Source organism: Meles meles, chromosome 17, assembly GCF_922984935.1.
Source record: "Meles meles chromosome 17, mMelMel3.1 paternal haplotype, whole genome shotgun sequence".
NCBI lineage: Eukaryota > Metazoa > Chordata > Mammalia > Carnivora > Mustelidae > Meles > Meles meles.
This window is the reverse complement of record NC_060082.1, coordinates 68,410,895-68,427,288: the sequence shown is the minus strand read 5'-3', so window position 1 is coordinate 68,427,288 and position 16,394 is coordinate 68,410,895. Positions and strand designations below refer to the sequence as shown.

Below are 16,394 nucleotides of genomic sequence, written 5' to 3'. Positions count from 1 at the left end.
CTTCCGCTCAGGTCATGGTCTCAGGGTCCTGGGATCGAGTCCCACATCGGGCTCTCTGCTCGGCAGGGAGCCTGCTTCCTCCTCTCTCTCTCTGCCTGCCTCTCTGCCTACTTGTGATCTCTGTCTCACTCTCAAATAAATAAATAAATAAAATCTCAAAAGAAAAAGAAAAAGGCTCATAGCCTGCCCACCTTCAAAAAAAAAAAAAAAAGAGATGTTGTACTGTTTTAAAGAAAACAATAGTCATCGTAATCTTTCCTTTATTTTTGTCCTTTAAAAAAACGGAATCTGTGGCACCTTGGGATTAATCAGCTGCGTGGCTGCGCCAGGGCGCGCTCGGCCTTGATCACTCTTCTTTCCAGGCACAGATCTAGATTACATCTTCCAGACGCAACCCCGTCTCCTGCTCTGTCCTTGTGTCTAAATGGGACCAGATAACTAGTCGGTGCCCATGAAACGGGACCAAAGAAGGAAATGAAGGAAATGAAGCACTTCCCCGTCAAGGTCGTCAAGAGTAGGCGTGCCTTTTCCGTGGTCTTTTGTTGCCGGTCCCGCCCCTGAAAGACGAGGACTCCCAGGCCCTGAAGGGCTGGTTTTGCCCAAAGGTGGAAGCAGTCTAGATCCCTGAAGCACCTTCGGAGGAGGACCTCTGTGAGAGACAACTGACCAGGGACTTCTGCATTGGTTTCTGTGAGTGATTAGTAAAGTTTTCAATGTGATGCCACCGAGAGTTCGAGCTTGTTGGCCTAATCTGAGTTAGACTGTTAAACACCACCCTCTTTGGTCTGTATATGACCCTCTTTTATTCGATCAATTAAACAGTGTAATGTACCACCGCTGATCTGTCCCCAGTATAAGGACTTGAACGTCCCCAAAAACTTGTGCTCTTTGTGCTCCTTCCTTTTGATATTACTAATTACATGCTTACACCTGTACCTAGATCTATCTATGTACTAGGAGTAGAGTTTCTGGAACCACACCGTATGCAGGTGTTTCGTTTGACATGAACTGCTTTTCTAAGTGTTGTGCCAGTTTCTAAGGCCACGAGTAATAAATGTTGCTCTATATCTTTGCCGTCACAGAAGTATTATCGAATTTCTTAATTCTGGTCATTTGAATAGGAATAAAATGGGGTCATGCCGTGGTCCTGGTTTACATTTTCAGGATCACTAGTGAGCTTAAGCCAAGGTACTTCTGAAGAAAAAGATAAGAGGGCTTGCCCTACTAGACATTAAGGTTGAATTGTAAGACTACAGTAATCAACATAGAATGGTGTGAGTCGAGGATATCCAAGTTCCTCATGGAACAGACCGGAGACTTTAGAACAGATGCACACATACTGGGACCTTTGACATACGGCAGTAGTGTTGGAAAAGGAGAAATTATTCCATAACCAGAGCTAGAAAATCCAGTTATCCAAAGAAAAAAAAAATGCATTTGTATCTCTGTCTCACATCACATACAGAAATAACCTCCAGAAAGGTGAAAGATTTATGTGCCAAATACAAGACTTTAAAACTTTTGTAGAAGAAGTCAGTCTTTCTGACTTCGGGGAAGAGAAAAATTTATGAAGGTGCAAAAAACAACAGGCATATAATAAAACATGGATAAATCTGATTACATTATAATTAGTATTTTTTTGGTTTGTTTGTTTGTTATCAAAGACATGATAAAGAGAGTGGAAAGACAAGATCCAAACTAGGAGAAAATATTTGCAACACCTGCAATTGACAAAGAATTAGTATGGTGAATACGTAAAGAATTTTTACATACTGATACTAAGATGACAAACTACTCAAAAATGGGCTATTACACAAACAGGCATTCTGAAGAAGACTCTGTGGATTATCTCTTACGTATGATGAAATACAGATTTATTTTTTCAGATAAATCAAAATATTTAGACTAAAACGTAAAAAGAAAAGATATATCGTATTTCCTTATTTGTACCCTTTATGCTTATATCTTCTTCCCTCAAAGATGAATGCTTTCCTTCGAAAATGGATTCTCCCTCCCACTGTGTGGTCACACATATACAAGTGGAACTGATGTTCCGGAGTCCTGGACTGTGCAGGTATAAATGTTTATGTTTGCTTGCGCTGGCATCCTCATGCATTTACATTTATTCTGAATGTATTAATCCAGCACCTTCTCTGCATCAGGCATTGCCCTAGACTCTGATGAATGAAAAAGACAAAAAATTTCTGGAAGGAGATAGAAAATATTAAAAATCAGCAAGTAAATTATATGGTTATACTACATGGTGCCAAGTACCGTGCATGGACATAGAGCAGCAAGGAGAGATCAAATGATCCCAGAATTAGCATGTGAGTGCAGTTTTCAGCTGGGTTGTCAGGAAACGCTATAATGAGAAAGCAATGCGAGTGAGTTATGCTTCTGTCTGTGGGATGAGAATATCAGGCAGAATAAACAGCAAGTGAAAAGGCTCCAAGGTAGGAGCCTGGCTGACGTGTCTGAGAACGAGCAAAGAGGTCGTGTGACTGCAGTGGAGAGATAAGGGAGAAGGAGCAGCAGGAGACACTGTGAGAGAATGAGTGAGAGGAAGGCACAGGTCATGGAAGCATTTGTAAGCCTTGTAAAGACTTTGGGTGCATATATACACATATACAGAAAATAGTGTATTTCTCCATGTCAGGGAACAAGAGGAGGAAAAGTATTCTGAGTGAAAGGTTGTGTTCAGATGTTAAGGACCGACGATGTAGCCTGGTAGAGAGAACTACAAAGCCACGCTGAGGTCCAGAGTGAAGTCTGGCTGGAAAATTAAATGCCATTAATGAAAAATCTCTTAGAGGTTAGCCTATCATTTTCATGGAAGTATAGGAATTCATTTTTGTTTCCCTAACAGCCATGGCAAAACCTCTCGGCGACACATATGTTGAATAAGCATATGAGTCTCATGTACCCAGCGTATACAAATATGTATACAAACACATATTTAATAAATACGTATTATAGAGACCTGTGAAAACAAAATCGGATAAAACAACGAACTGAGTGCCGGGAAGATGCAGCTGATACGGTCAGACCCCGCTACGATACCGCAAGACTACATTTGGGTGAGACATGTAGCAAAAAATAAGAGGGTCATAGGGGCGCCTGGTGGGCTCCATCGTTAAGCATCTACCTTCAGCTCAGGTCATGGTCCCGGGGTCTAGGATCAAGCCCCGCATCGGGCCCCCTGCTCAGCGGGAAACCTGCTTCTCCCTCTCCCACTCCCCCTGCTTGTGTTCACTCTCTCCCTGTGTCTCTCTCTGTCAAATAAATAAATAAAATCTTTTTAAAAAAATTAAAAAAATGAAAACTGTCAGAATGATGTGATTATAGGTAATTTTCTCTCTTTTTTTTTTCAAAATAAAGCTCATGTAAGGACAACTTTTCAAAGGTTTTTATCTTTATTTTATTTTTTAAAAAGATTTCATATTTATTCATGTGAGAGAGAGAGAGCACGTGCACAGAAGAGGAGAGGGTCAGAGGTCGAGGGACAAGCAGACTCCCCGCTGATCAGGGAGCCTGACGTGGGGCTTGATCTCAGAACCCTGGGATCATGACCTGAGCCCTAACCGACTGAGCCACCCAGATGCCCCTCAAAGGTTTTAAAGGTATATACTAAGTTGCAGTAAAGCAAACATGTGCATTAGACGTGCTCCAAACACTTATTTAACTGTTTCTTCAGTGTGGGTATTGGGGGCTTAAGAAAATGGGAGTCACTTCAGTGAGATTTAAAAGGATTGCTGAGAAGCTCACAGTGGCAGCAGTGTCCCTGTGCCCCCCCCCAAAGCCCCCGGTTGATCTGGATGGCATGAGGGGTCGTGAGCCACGGTGGCATCCTCACGTCACAGCGGATGTGACATGGGACACGCGGGGGAGCAGGACCACAGTGACCACCGCACCCCGTTTCCTTACACTGTCCCCGTGGTGGGCCACGGTGTGATGTGGCCTTGGGGCCTGCCTGCAGTGGAAGGTTTGAATTTCGGCTGGTGGGCGATGGGACAACCACGTTCCTTTATGCTCACATTGGGTTTCATTGACACCTTAACCACAGCAGTGGGGGCAAAGGCCACAAGGCGTGAGTTAAGTGTGAGTGGAGGCAAAGGAACTTATGTTAAAGAAAAACTCCTCTCTACTGCACAGACTTTCCACTGCTCCACACCCCCCCGAAAGGCCCCTCTCACCGCAGGAAGTGCACTGACCACCGGGCCAATAAAGAGGCTTCTGCGAGCGCCGTTCCGCACCTTCTCACACAGCTCCGCACCACCTCAGCCATGAGACCTCTCCTCCTGGCCCTGCTTGGGATCTGCCTCCTCTCTGACTTCATCGTGGAAGGTAAGCGGGAAGGTTCTGTCTGCGGGCAGGCGGGCACACGTCTCGGCTTCGACTCAGGTTTTAACCGGAGTGAACGGCTTTTGCCGGGGGTGAGCCTCTGACTGCCTGTGAGCAAAATGGGAATGAAAACTGAGTTCAGGGGACTTTATAGATCGTGAAGACAGACAGAACTTGCTTACCATCTGGCTCCTACTTTTCATAATTACATGATTTGGGATAAATTTCTCAACCTCTCTGGACTTCTACTTACTTAGAAGTTGAACATAATGACAGATACTCTCACCTGGGATTAAAATGAAAAAAAAAAAAAACAAACCAGCAATTTAAGAATAGTTAATTTGTTGGTTTTTTTAAGATTTTATTTATTCATCTGACAGAGAGAGACAGCGAGAGAGGGAACACAAGCAGGGGGGTGGGAGAGGGGGAACCAGGCTTCCCTCTGAGCAGGGAGCCCGATGCAGGGCTCAATCCCAGAAACCTGAGATCCTGACCCGAGATGAAGGCAGACGCTCAATGACTGAGCCACCCAGGCATCCCAGTGATAATTTCTAGATTAATGTCAGCTGTGGAATGGCGGTGATGATTATTTGTGCCCTTGTAGTTTTTGCCTATTTAATATCAATCTTGATAAATTCTCAAAGTTTTGGGAAGTTTAGTCACAATGGGGGGATGAGTTGGAGGTTGTATATTCTGAAGAGAATCAATAATTCTATTGAAAAGAATGATTGGGAGCTCATGCCTTCATACCCAGGAGAGCAATATTACCTTCGAGTATATGGGAGAGTCTGTTATTACTGCTATGAACATTGTTCCCGTTAATGACAAACTGCTTTAATTTATAAGAGACCATATGTTAGGTGCTAACAAATAGACCAGTGGCTCATACGCATTCAGGTAAGCCTGCAGGACACCCACCTGAGACAGCTCTACTGAGCCTCACTTGACTGTCCTACACATACTGTCTTAAAGGGTCATTTTTCCCTTCAACTGACTGAAGTATAGTTCTCCTTGTGGCTCTGGCGATGAGAGAGACTATCTCTCAAGTAGAACAGAGTTTCAGTTAACTCTCCTTTCAGCCTCCTAGTTTATAGCCTTACTTCTTAGAATAGGATGTCCGAATCTGATCCCGGATCCCTAAGGGTGTCCGTGAATAGAGGTGGCAGGTCTGGAATTCCCTGACATCGTGGGCAAAATAAGTACTGATGAACCAACTTTAAGGCCAGTCAATGTGGCCGCCATTTTGCCGAGACGAGAAGTCTGCTGTTTGGTGGAACCGCAGGCATGGGTGGGGACAGCGACCCCCTGTGGGAGACAGAGGAGGATGCAGACTCCTGGGTCACCTCCCAGGCTTCCTCCCTGAGTGACCTCTGTACGTGCCCCTGGGGCTTAGCCTCTAGCACGCCTGCAAAGCAATGTCTGCTCCGACTCCGCTTTGCAACGGGCGTGAAGGCGATGTCCTCCCCGAGAACGCTGCTGGGAATAAGGCGGCTTGGGGCTTTGGAGGCCAGTGGGATTCTCTGGGTCCTGGAGTCCACGTTGGGTACTTCTCAGAGAAAGATATCCTTTCCTAAGTAATGAGAGGAATACAAGAAAGATCCCTGTCTTTCGCCGGGCTCGGAGACAGCTCAGCGTTAAACATAAATTGGCAAAGACCGGGGCAAAGGACACATGGACGGGTCACTGGGAATGCCGGAAAGCAGAGATGGTGAGGGGCACAGCCAGCTGACAAACACCTTCTATGTAGTTTCATGTTTGAAAAAAGTCTGGTATCGGGATGCCTGGGTGGCTCAGCTGGTTAAGCAGCTGCCTCTGGCTCAGGTCGTGATCCCACCGTCCTGGGATCGAGTCCCACTTCGGGCTCCTTGCTCGGCAGGGAGCCTGCTTCTCCCTCTCCCTTGGCCTCTGCCGGCCACTCTGTCTGCCTGTGCTCACTCTCTCTGACAAATAAATAAATAAAATCTTTTAAAAAAATTTTTAAAAGCCTGATATCAGCAACAGCGGAGATGAAACTTGGTCCTCATCAACTATTCCTTACATGCTTTTAGCATCATTTCCCTGAGAGACAAATACGGTTTTTCTTAGGAGAAAACCAGCGCTTAGAAACCTGGATTACATTCCACCAAACCTCTAATATTGTGAGCTCTCCCAAGGTATTTGCCCTTCTCCAAGGCAAGATTGCTCCTGAACGGAAGTCTAGAAATCCTCGGGCCGGGGGGTGGGTTTCTGTTGAGGATGGAGAGTTTGAGAACTACGTCCTTCAGGGAACTCACACCTTCACATTTACAATAACGTGCTTCTCCCCACGTTTACCGTTGCCTTCCCCAAATCACTCTCCACCACATCACGCTCCGTTATTTTGTTCTTAGACCCGCAGCGTTCGTGCTGTTTGACAAGATCATTTATGGTTTGTCTGCTCGGTTTTCTTCACCAGGTGTGGGGAGTGAAGTCCTGGAAAAGAGCTTCTGTGTGAGTCTCACGACCAAGAGACTGCCCGTTAAAAACATCAAGACCTACACTATCAAGGAGGGCCCCATGAGAGCAGTAATGTGAGTTTGTGTCCCCAGAGCCCGGGCTGGATGGGACCGGGTGTGGAGAAACACTGCCCTCCTCAGGAAGCCGGCGCGGGGGACCGCAAGGAACCCGGCCGCCCCTTTGCTCTTCCAGTGAACCATGGCTTCCTGTAGCACCAAGTAACGATCGCCGGGAAAATTTGGCGATCGAATAAGGAGTGTTATCCTCCTTTCTGATTTGGTTTAGCGGAAGAATCTGACTGGGACGGACGACTATGGTGCTCAGTTCGGAGGGATAGGGTTGGAGATGGCTGGTTCGGCTCAGGACTTGACCGTAGAGCCACGCCGGTGTGGGATGCTTCTCCACCCTCCTTCCCCTTCCCCTGCCCCCTTTCCTGAGGGTGTGCTAGAGTAAGTGTTTGATCACTTACCATACCTCAAGAAGACGTGCGAGAAACTAGCCTCCCTAGTGCCATTCTCTTTCCACGACCTCATTTTCAGAGTAGCAGCTCTTCCCAACACGTAACTGCAATTTTACCCCAAGACATTAAAGAAAGAAATCACCTTTGTCCAGAAAACAAGATGAATGTGTTCAGTTGGGAAAAGGAAGAGAAATGTAATAACTGAACCGCACGACCTCCGAGGTCCGGTGTAGTTACAGCCGTTGGTAGCTGGGATGGACTAAGGTGTCTGAGAATTAGGATGAACAAAGGAGCTGGGTATTTCCTGGACGGATTTCTCTTTTGTGTTCAAATAGAAAGGTTTTCGTTTCTGGTGTTAAGGTTTGGAGAAGAATTTCTGCACGAAATCTCTTGTATCTGGTCTGATCTTAACCCCCAGTTCCAAGGCATGGGGATGTGACTAACTCTGTCTTTTCCTTGCATTGCAGCTTTATTACCAGACGTGGCCTTAAAGTCTGTGCTGACCCACAAGCTGACTGGGTGAAAAAGGCAGTAGAGGGCGTGGACAAGTTTACCAGGAGAAACACGAAACAGACCAAGCCTACAGGAGCCCAATATTCCACCAACACAGCTGTAACCCTGACCTCGTAGTGGCCTTCGGGCCCCTCACTTCCTCGCTCGCCAGCCAGCTCATTTCCCTTTACAAACCTGCTGGACTGATTAGATTCTCTTCACTTTTTATAAAAATGCTGCGTGAGCCTCCTTATTTTCTCGTGTTATTTTTCATGTCTTTCTCCACTCAGATGTTTCATTAATAAATATTTATTATTAAGAATAATCCCACGTCTATTCGCTACATATTGGGAAAGGTAATATATCATTTATGTTCTGTCTCTCTCCTAAGTGTCCCTCCCTCCGATGGTATTCATGACGGGAGAGATTTTGGCCGGTGTTTCCCAGAGATGAAACCTATACAGGCATCATTCTTAAGATCCAGCTTGCAAGTGACCATGGAGACAATGTGACCAGTGACCATGGAGACAATGGCAGCAGTTTAAGATCGACTTCAAGCTGTCTTCGTAGAGTTCTGTTTATGCAATAGGGGAGAAAGAAGCCAACTGTCACTGCGTCTCCATTCTGGGGTCCCCACTGAAAAGTGGCTTCACTCATGTTTGATCTCTAGCAAATTCTCTTCCCTCTCTGTGTTTCTTTTCGTTTCCTAAGAAAGGACACAGTTCTCTGACTTGTCAAGGGAGTAAACGCTAGACTTTCGGTGAAAAGATAGTTTATTCAAATAACAGGCGGTGTTCTTTGAAGCGGGCAATGACCTCGCTGCGGTGACGTCTGTAGTCGTCACTGCTTTATCTAGTGTGCTTGTCGGTCGGTCCTCTCACCTCAAACCCCGTCCACCCGGAACTCTCTTGAATGTGATCACAGCTTGCATTAAAGTTTTAGTCAAGTGTTCATCTAGGCATTCAGTAGCCCAGATGTACACTCCACCGTATTTTCATTAAATTGCCAATTTGATTCAGGTTTATGCCTGTACTGTCCAAGTAGGCCGCGGTGCACACATCCGGTTCTGACCCCAACTAGGGAGGACTAACTGTGCCTCGATCATCTCGGGGGAAGAGCGAGTACTTACTACTCTCCGGTTGCCAGTATCAAATGCTTTCAGAGATGAACCGAGGGCAGCGGGCTGGGCCTGCTCACTGCTGGTCACCGTGAGCGGACGCATTGGAAAGCTGCTTCCTAGCAAAGGTGGGCCCATCCGTCCTCTCCCGCTTCTGTTCGCCCACGATAATTTTCAAAGCTGGTCTTGAAGGAAAAGCACTAAGAAGAAAATACTTGCTTTATGAGGGATGACACGTGGCATAGTCATAGGAGAGGAAGGGAAGGGATTCTGGACTGAGGTGTGTAACTGATTTCCCAAATGTTTCCCAGACCCTAGAGGTTTCCATGAGATAATAATGATGGGACCAATGGAAGACCACGGGTATGCGCGTCTCGTTAACTTACCATATTATCTAGGGCTGTTGTATGATGTCAAGGGATTTCAGCCAAGTGGTGTATGTAACTTTTAACTAATGGACTGAATTTTTTGAATTTGTTTGTGTAGGGCTTGAGTTTGCTAGCTGTCTTCTGGTGGTTTTTTGGATTTTAATTCGATCTGAAGAAATAATGTAAGAAGAAGAGATCTCAGAATATTATTCTCTTTCTTTAGGGACGGCCACCACTCTTTGCGCTCTGATGACATCTTGTACCAACATTTACTCTAAAATATATCAGTTTGTACTGAAATTGCTCATTGGCCTGTGTCCTCCCCTCCCCTTCCCCACGATTAAACTGGAAACTGCTCGTATGTATTATTCTGGCCTAGGGTAGAACTGTAGGGCATCGTTAATATCTGTTGGATGAATGGAGGAAGAACACATGTTCCCTTATTTCCTTCACTCTATGTTTGTTCTTTTGTAGTTCTAAAATTATATTTAACTCAAAATAAACTAAAAAAAAAAAAAGATTTTTAGGGGCTCCTGGGTGGCTCCATCATTAAGTCTCGAGCCCCGCATTGGACTCTCTGATCAGCGGGGAGTCTGCTTCTCCCTCTCCCTGTCCCCTGCTTGTGTTCCCTCTCTCGCTCTCTCTGTCAAATAAATAAAATCTTAAAAAGAGATTTTATTTATATGACACAGAGAGAGAGAGAGATGGAGAGAAGGGGGAAGAAGATGGCTCCCCGCTGAGCAAAGAGTCTGATTTGGGGCTCGATCCCAGCACCCTGGGATCATGACCTGAGCCGAAGGCAGAGGCTTAGTGACGGAGCCACCCAGGAACCCTCAAAATAAGCTTTTTTTTTTTTTAATGATGTTCAGTTCAGCAAACATTTTGGCGTACTTTCTCCAGGGCAGGCACTGTGTTAAGCTCTGGATATATCAAGATAAGTAAAACACCGTTTCTGCCCCGTGGAACTCACAGTCTCGTGGATGGAACTATGCAGCACAGGGCTTAGAACAGGAAGTGATAAAAACATGTTCAGGAAACAGAGATGGCGAAAAGGGAGGGATTATCTTGGGAATGAACTCTGAAAGGATTTTTGGTTTTCCCTGTAATTCTATTACTCATTAAAAATGCCTGGAAGATTCACCGTTGGTTGGTTTGAGGAAAGATGTTACCTGTTTGTCTGTGCACTGGGAAATTCCTCGCTGTGATTATAATATTTTGTGCTCCTCTGGGTACCTGAGGTAAGAACACAGTGAGTCTAACGCCGTCGCTGAAATTGAATTGCTGAGAAGAAGGAGCCTCGCCGAGACTGAATGTTGTGAGCGCGGGGTTCCCGAGAGGCCCGGGCGGACCTCAGACTGCGACTTCCCGAGCCGTCCCAGCCTCGCGAGGACCGTGGGCTGCAGGGTCTCCGTAGCGTGGGGGTGACAGAGATCTCCGAGCATGGCCACAACCTCAGTCTCAGAACTTTTAAGGTAAATTAGAAGTGTTTGAAGACCAGAACTAGCACTTCCCGTTTCATTCTGTCCTATGCAATTACTTTTAAAACGTTTTTAATTTGTCAGAATAACCGATGAAGGTGGTCAAAAGTCTCAGGACACAAAGGACCACTGAGGAAACCCACCGTCCCCTGCCCGATCTTTCTCTTTTCCATCCTCCTCCTCCCAGGCCGCTGCCTTCATCCATATGTTTACCGAGGGTCTGCTCCGAGCCAGAGGCCGAGGTGTAGCGGGGCAGAACGGAATCCCTCCTCTCACCGGCTTCCCTTGCGGTGCAACGTGTCCTCTCCCTCCTTCTGCAGGATTCTCGCACCAACCCGATCCGCGGACGCTCGTGCCTAACTCGTGCCCGCCGGGGGCTTGGCCGGCCCGAGGGATGAGCCCGTTACCCACAAGGCGTCGGTGCCTTCCAGGCAAGACAACTAGCGGCCGTGAAGTGCCTGCAGGCCAGGGAGGGGTTAAGGACCCACCGAGGGACAAAGCGAAGGTTAGGGGACAACTGGGGTGAGGAAAAGCGGGTGGAGAGTTGAGACTTTCCCCAGGACCTCTTCAGCGAGAGAAAGAGTGTGCAGTGGGAAAGGACGCCGGTTGCCAGGTGCGAAGCTAAGTGCGGACCATGGGGTGGGGGCTGGGAAGCCAGCTGGGAGGGGCTCTGGTCCTGGCGACGTTTGACCTTGGCCTGGCGTGGGTGTGACACGTTCTCCCTTTCGCTCTCGGGCCTTTTACGCTTAACCAGCGCGCGGATCGGCGAGGCTTGATTGCCAGACTCTGGTGGCGGCTCAGGTCGCACCAAATGCCCCAGGCCAGCCGGCTTTGTTCCAGACTCCTCTGCTGCGGGGACCCAGGGCCGGGCGGGGAACACTGTGCCTGCGAATCACCTTATCACTTGCCTTGTTTATTGGCTCAGACTGGATCTGTGGGACCAAGATGGGTCGACAACCAAGAGGAAGGAAGTGGCGGTTGAGAAGCAGAAAATGGGTATTCGCGGGCTCTAGGGGCCGCAGACCGAGCCTTTCCTGCTTGACTCGCTGTCCTGCATGTTGTTGAACACTCGGAGAGCACAAGGGACGCAGGGTCTCGTCCGCTGTTACAGCCCATGACCTGGGGGCAGGACACGCAGGCCCCAAACGTGGATATTCCCGACAGCGCAGCCCAGGCGTCCCCCCCAGAGACCCTTGTGATGTCGCCGGCCTGGGCGACCACTCTCTCCAGCGCCCCCTCGGCCCCCCGGCGTAGTTTGGTGGTTGCTCATTTCTCTCTGAAATGCCGATTACGTTTCTTCGTTTCTTGTCTTCCTTGGTAGTTGGGGTACGGCCCGTGAATTTGATTTCTCCGTGTCTGGGCCTGGCACAGCCGCAGGACGTCACGGTCTTGCAGTAAGTGTTCGTGGAATGTGGACGGTGTCACACGTCTCCCCCCAAGTTACCATGAAAAGCTGTAGGCGCCGAAGGGAGCGCTTCCAGGGCCCGGGGGCGCTGGGAAAGGCTCTGCGGGACGGACACGAGCTGCGCCTTCGAACCCCAGAAGCTTTCCAGGAGGAGAAGTTGGAGGCCGGGCCCCTGCAGGGGAGGCACATGACCGAGGGACGCTTCTCGTTTTGGGCTGTCGGGGATGGAGACCGCGGGTCACGGAGGCCGTGCAGCTGGGGCTGGGCTGAGAAGCCCCCGTGCCCCGGAAGGGTGGGACATAAGACGGAGTGCGGAGCCGGTCTGGCCGGGAATTCAGCTGCGGGAGCGCAACGAGGCGGTGGGGGGGGCGGTTGTGAGGCCTCGAGCCAGGCCGGAGGCGGCAGTGGTCTTGGATGCGGTCGCAGGCGTGGGGGTGGGAGCAAGGGGCCGGGGCGGGCCGGCTCGGCAGCGGGGCTGGAGGAGGCGAGGCTGCTCCGAGGCTCCCCGCGTGGACACTGGTTCAGTCCGATTGTTGAGATTTTGGTCTAATGTCTGCTGTGGTTACCGACAGATCCCGAAGGAAGAGGGAGAAACAACGGAGGAGAAGGGACGAGGACACGGATGAGACTCGGAAGAGTGAGAAGACTGTTAACGCTCAGGTCATCCGACAGAAGCCCAAGCCGCATCCTCACTCCTTTCCGACGGTCTCTCCACAAGGACGAAGTAAAATGACGCTGAGTATCTGCGAGACTCTGCGCCCCGCGGGGAGGCCAAGGCCTGCGTGAGCGGAACACGGTATCCGGGTGAGTCACCGGGTATTTTAGGAGGGATTTGTCACGCGCGTGGGAGGCCGAGAGGAGCAGAGAAAGGAGGGACGGGAGAAGGTTCTGAGCGGGAACTGGGAGTGACTGAGCGCTGGCCGAGGACAGAGGGGTGCAGGCTGAGGGGACGTTTCTGTTTTCTCGCTCGGGGGGCACGAGCTAAACCTGCGGCAGGCGGCCGAGGTGCGGGGACAGAGGCGGGAGCAGGAATCCGAGCCCAGAAGCAGCCGCCCTCCCCCTCCCCGGCCTTCCAGAGACGTTCCAGGCCAGAGCGACCCGCCCGCCGCCGGAGTAGTCGCAGAGGCTGTGCGTCTGCTTCCTTCCCAAACCTGCGGTTTTTCTCATCAAGGCGGAACGCGGGACGAGATGTCTGGGGGGAGGTGTCACAGTCTAGACGACGGAAACACAAGACACACCGCCGGATTGACACACGGTTTAACCAGAGCCGCCAAACCCTATGCGAGGGACGACTGGTCTCCATCGCCCTGAGACCGGCCGGAGGAGGCCGCGCAGGCAGAGCCCGTCGGAAGCAGCGGCGGAGAGACAGGAGCGAGGGGCCTCAAGGGACCCCCTCCTCCCCGGCTTCTCACTCTCGGGGCAGATGCACGCGTGGGCAGGAGCCTTAGTTCGGCCTGGGTTTGCACACGAGCTTTACCGCTTACCGCACGGGCGGGCACGGGAAAGTTTCCAATTTCTTTGTGCCTCGGGTCGTCTCACTTGTAGCCCTGGGATAACAACAGGGCTGAAGCGTAGTGTAGGGTTGCTGCGGTTAAACCAGGGCTTGGCACAACTGAAGGCTCCCTGTTAGCTTGTGTTGCCCTCGTGGGTAGAGCGGAGAACGTTAGGCTAAAATGGAAGGAAGACGGAGAAGCAACAGACACGTGGGGATCTACACGGTGTCCCGGAAGCCGACGCCTACTGGTCGAGGCCTCCGTCGCCATCATTTAGGCAAAACTGGGTTTAATTTTCCATATTTTCTTAGTAACTGCATCTAATCATACAGTGTTCTATGGAACTTGTACCAGGAGAATCTTCATTGTTTTTCAGGAGACTACGGTCAAGTGCATGCAGGAAACGATCCTATCGTCCCCCGTCCTCTTGGAGAATCATGGCTACGGCTTCTCCCCGTCTCCGAGAGGGTGCTGTGGAGGAGAAGCTGACAAACGCCACTTTCCTCGCTGTGTCCTCAACTTAACCTGGAACCGATCTCCTCTCCACACACCATTTCCAGCAGCGCAGGGACACCTACCGGACAGAAACTCCTCACGACCTCGGAGGTCAAACGTCTACGTAGATCCATAATGTTGAAGACACAAAGCTACAACCCACTAGAGCATGGCCATGACCAGAGGGAGGACCTAGTCTCCTAGGGGGGCACAGTCCTCGTCTCTGTGACCTGGTGGGGACCACAGTGCCGCTTTGGAAAGTTCTGTTACCTGGAGTGCACGTGCGCATGTGTATGCGCACGTGTGTGCATGTGTATGTGTGTGTGCACGTGTGTGCGTGCGTGAGTGTGCGTGTGTGCGTGTGCTCACGCGCACGTGAAGGGCTGAGTCTTTGTTTCCTTTATGTTGTCATTGACCAGGTACTGCCGGAAGTTCCCAGCTCCCACCCCTCGCTGAATATCCACTATGAATGCGACGTCACGCTAAGTACTTCGGGCCAACAGGAAGTACTTGAAGGTTCGGAACTTGCCTCTCTCAGTGGCTCTGAGTGTCCCCTTCGCTATGCCTGGAGTGCGACATTCTGCCTCCACTTTCCTTCCGCAGTTGCGACTGTCCATCTCAGACGCCACCGCCTCGAGAAACCGCTCCTGTTCTTCCAGCTGGATCTCAGCTGTGGCTTCTCTGAACCTCCAGGCTTTTCGTACACCCTTCATTTTACTCTGCCCCAAATTGGAGATATTTGTAAACTTTGTAATCCCTCAAAGAAATCGGAAGCAGGCAGCAGGGACTGTGTCTCGTTCATCCCTGCACTTCCTGCGGTACCGACAGCAGGGCTCTCCCGTAGTCTGTGCTCAACTTACAGTTGCTGAATCGGGATGGTTAAAGGAACATAAGGTCCCTGTCACCTGAGCTGTTCAGATCACATCTGTGGGTAATACTTGCACGGGAGGATATAATGACAACAGAAGACAGAGGTGACTGGTCATCGCCTTGTTAATGGAATGGACTGACTCAGCGCCGGTTGACTGGTAGTGGCTGCCTGGCTTTCTGTATTTGATGAGACCTGCAGGCTGTTTCTTGGCTAGTGGGCAGAGGGCTGTGGTCCGTTATTGGTGTCTTCCTTGGGTTATGAGCTCACTGGTGGCATTCAGAGGACGTGGGACCCTGGTATGGTCGGCAGTCCCTGGAGCTGAGCAGAAGCAGGTTATTCTGGCTGTGGGAGCTGCTTGCAGAAGGCCTGTGCTGTGGGGACAGATATTTCAACTGGGCCGTGAAAGAGAAGTAAGATTTAAAAACCAAAGAGGAGCAGCAATATAAAAAAACAAAGGTGTGGTTGGGTAAGAAATCGAGATTTTTTTTTTGGATTGCTTCATTAACTTGCCTCTTCTAGGAGACTCTAAACGTTCTGAAGTCAAGGCCCATTTTTGCGCTCCTCACGGCTGCACTCCAGTCTCCGGAGGAGTGTCCGGCGCCGTGTCGGTCCTCGGCGGGTATGTGCTAAATGAGCAGGGCGGGCGGCCAGGACAGTTACGATGACGGAGGACACCTGTCATACACTTTATCTTGCAGTCACTTGGAAGAGTTGGTATTGTTTGGGGGACAACGGGAGTGCCGTGGGGATGTCAGTGGTACTGGGGGGCTGGAGCTCACAGCTAACGAAGCTAATTCACTCCGATCCATTGCCCAGGACTGACCTCGCCACAGCATCACACACTGCACCCGCACCAGGAGAAACTGAAGTCTCAACAAAGCGTGGATGTCGAGACACATTTCTGGGGCTGTTCAGCTGAGGGGGAATATTCTGGTGCCTCAGGTTCCCGGGGAAAGAGCAGTCTCTCCTGTCATGGAAGACAGGCCTCGTGTGAGTTGGGCTGCAGAGCCGGGACACACCGTCGTGAGCAGAGAAAGTGACATGGTGCTCTCTTCTGCTCTCATGGCACCACGCGTGGCCGCTCCGTTTGGGAGGAAGATTCATTTCATTCTTCAGGACGATTCCGCGGAAGAGCCATGCTGTTAGGCCTCCAGGCATGTCCACGTCAAAATGGGTTAAAGAAAAAGTGGGCATTTATACACCCAAGTCACTAACTTCCCCCCGGGCAGAAGACAGGCCGTCGTGTTTTGTTCTCATCGTAAGCAGAAGAGGCAGACGCCACACTGTCGAGTCGTGACTGCTTTCATCCCTTTCGCAATTATTTTTCTGCCTTAATTGGAATTTTCTCACTTGCTATCTCATCACAGTATTAAAATTTTGTGGTGTGTTTGGAAAAAGG

At 49.8% G+C, this 16,394-nt stretch overlaps 1 protein-coding gene across 2 annotated transcripts; it reads left to right on the top strand.

Moving 5' to 3' along the window:
* The first annotated feature begins 2,021 nt into the window (after positions 1–2,021).
* LOC123928209 (lymphotactin-like) lies at positions 2,022–8,067 on the top strand. 2 transcript variants are annotated; one of them, XM_045983291.1, is made up of 5 exons: positions 2,022–2,074; positions 2,977–3,077; positions 4,153–4,344; positions 6,776–6,890; positions 7,744–8,067. In XM_045983291.1, the coding sequence occupies exons 3-5, from the start codon at positions 4,284–4,286 to the stop codon at positions 7,904–7,906; spliced, it is 339 nt and encodes a 112-aa protein (XP_045839247.1). In that variant the 5' UTR covers positions 2,022–2,074; positions 2,977–3,077; positions 4,153–4,283; the 3' UTR covers positions 7,907–8,067. The 2 variants fall into 2 exon arrangements, with proteins under 2 accessions (XP_045839247.1, XP_045839248.1); XM_045983292.1 differs by lacking the exons at positions 2,022–2,074; positions 2,977–3,077 and having other exon boundaries at positions 4,151–4,344.
* Positions 8,068–16,394: the final 8,327 nt, after the last annotated feature.

What these genes read in the sequence shown, in the direction of transcription:
- LOC123928209 (XM_045983291.1), top strand. Translation starts at nt 4,284, where the DNA reads ATGAGACCTCTCCTCCTGGCCCTGCTTGGGATCTGCCTCCTCTCTGAC. An exon ending in CTCTGACTTCATCGTGGAAG is followed by an intron (nt 4,345 to 6,775) that starts GTAAGCGGGAAG and finishes TTTCTTCACCAG; the next exon opens with GTGTGGGGAGTGAAGTCCTG. An exon ending in GGCCCCATGAGAGCAGTAAT is followed by an intron (nt 6,891 to 7,743) that starts GTGAGTTTGTGT and finishes CTTGCATTGCAG; the next exon opens with CTTTATTACCAGACGTGGCC.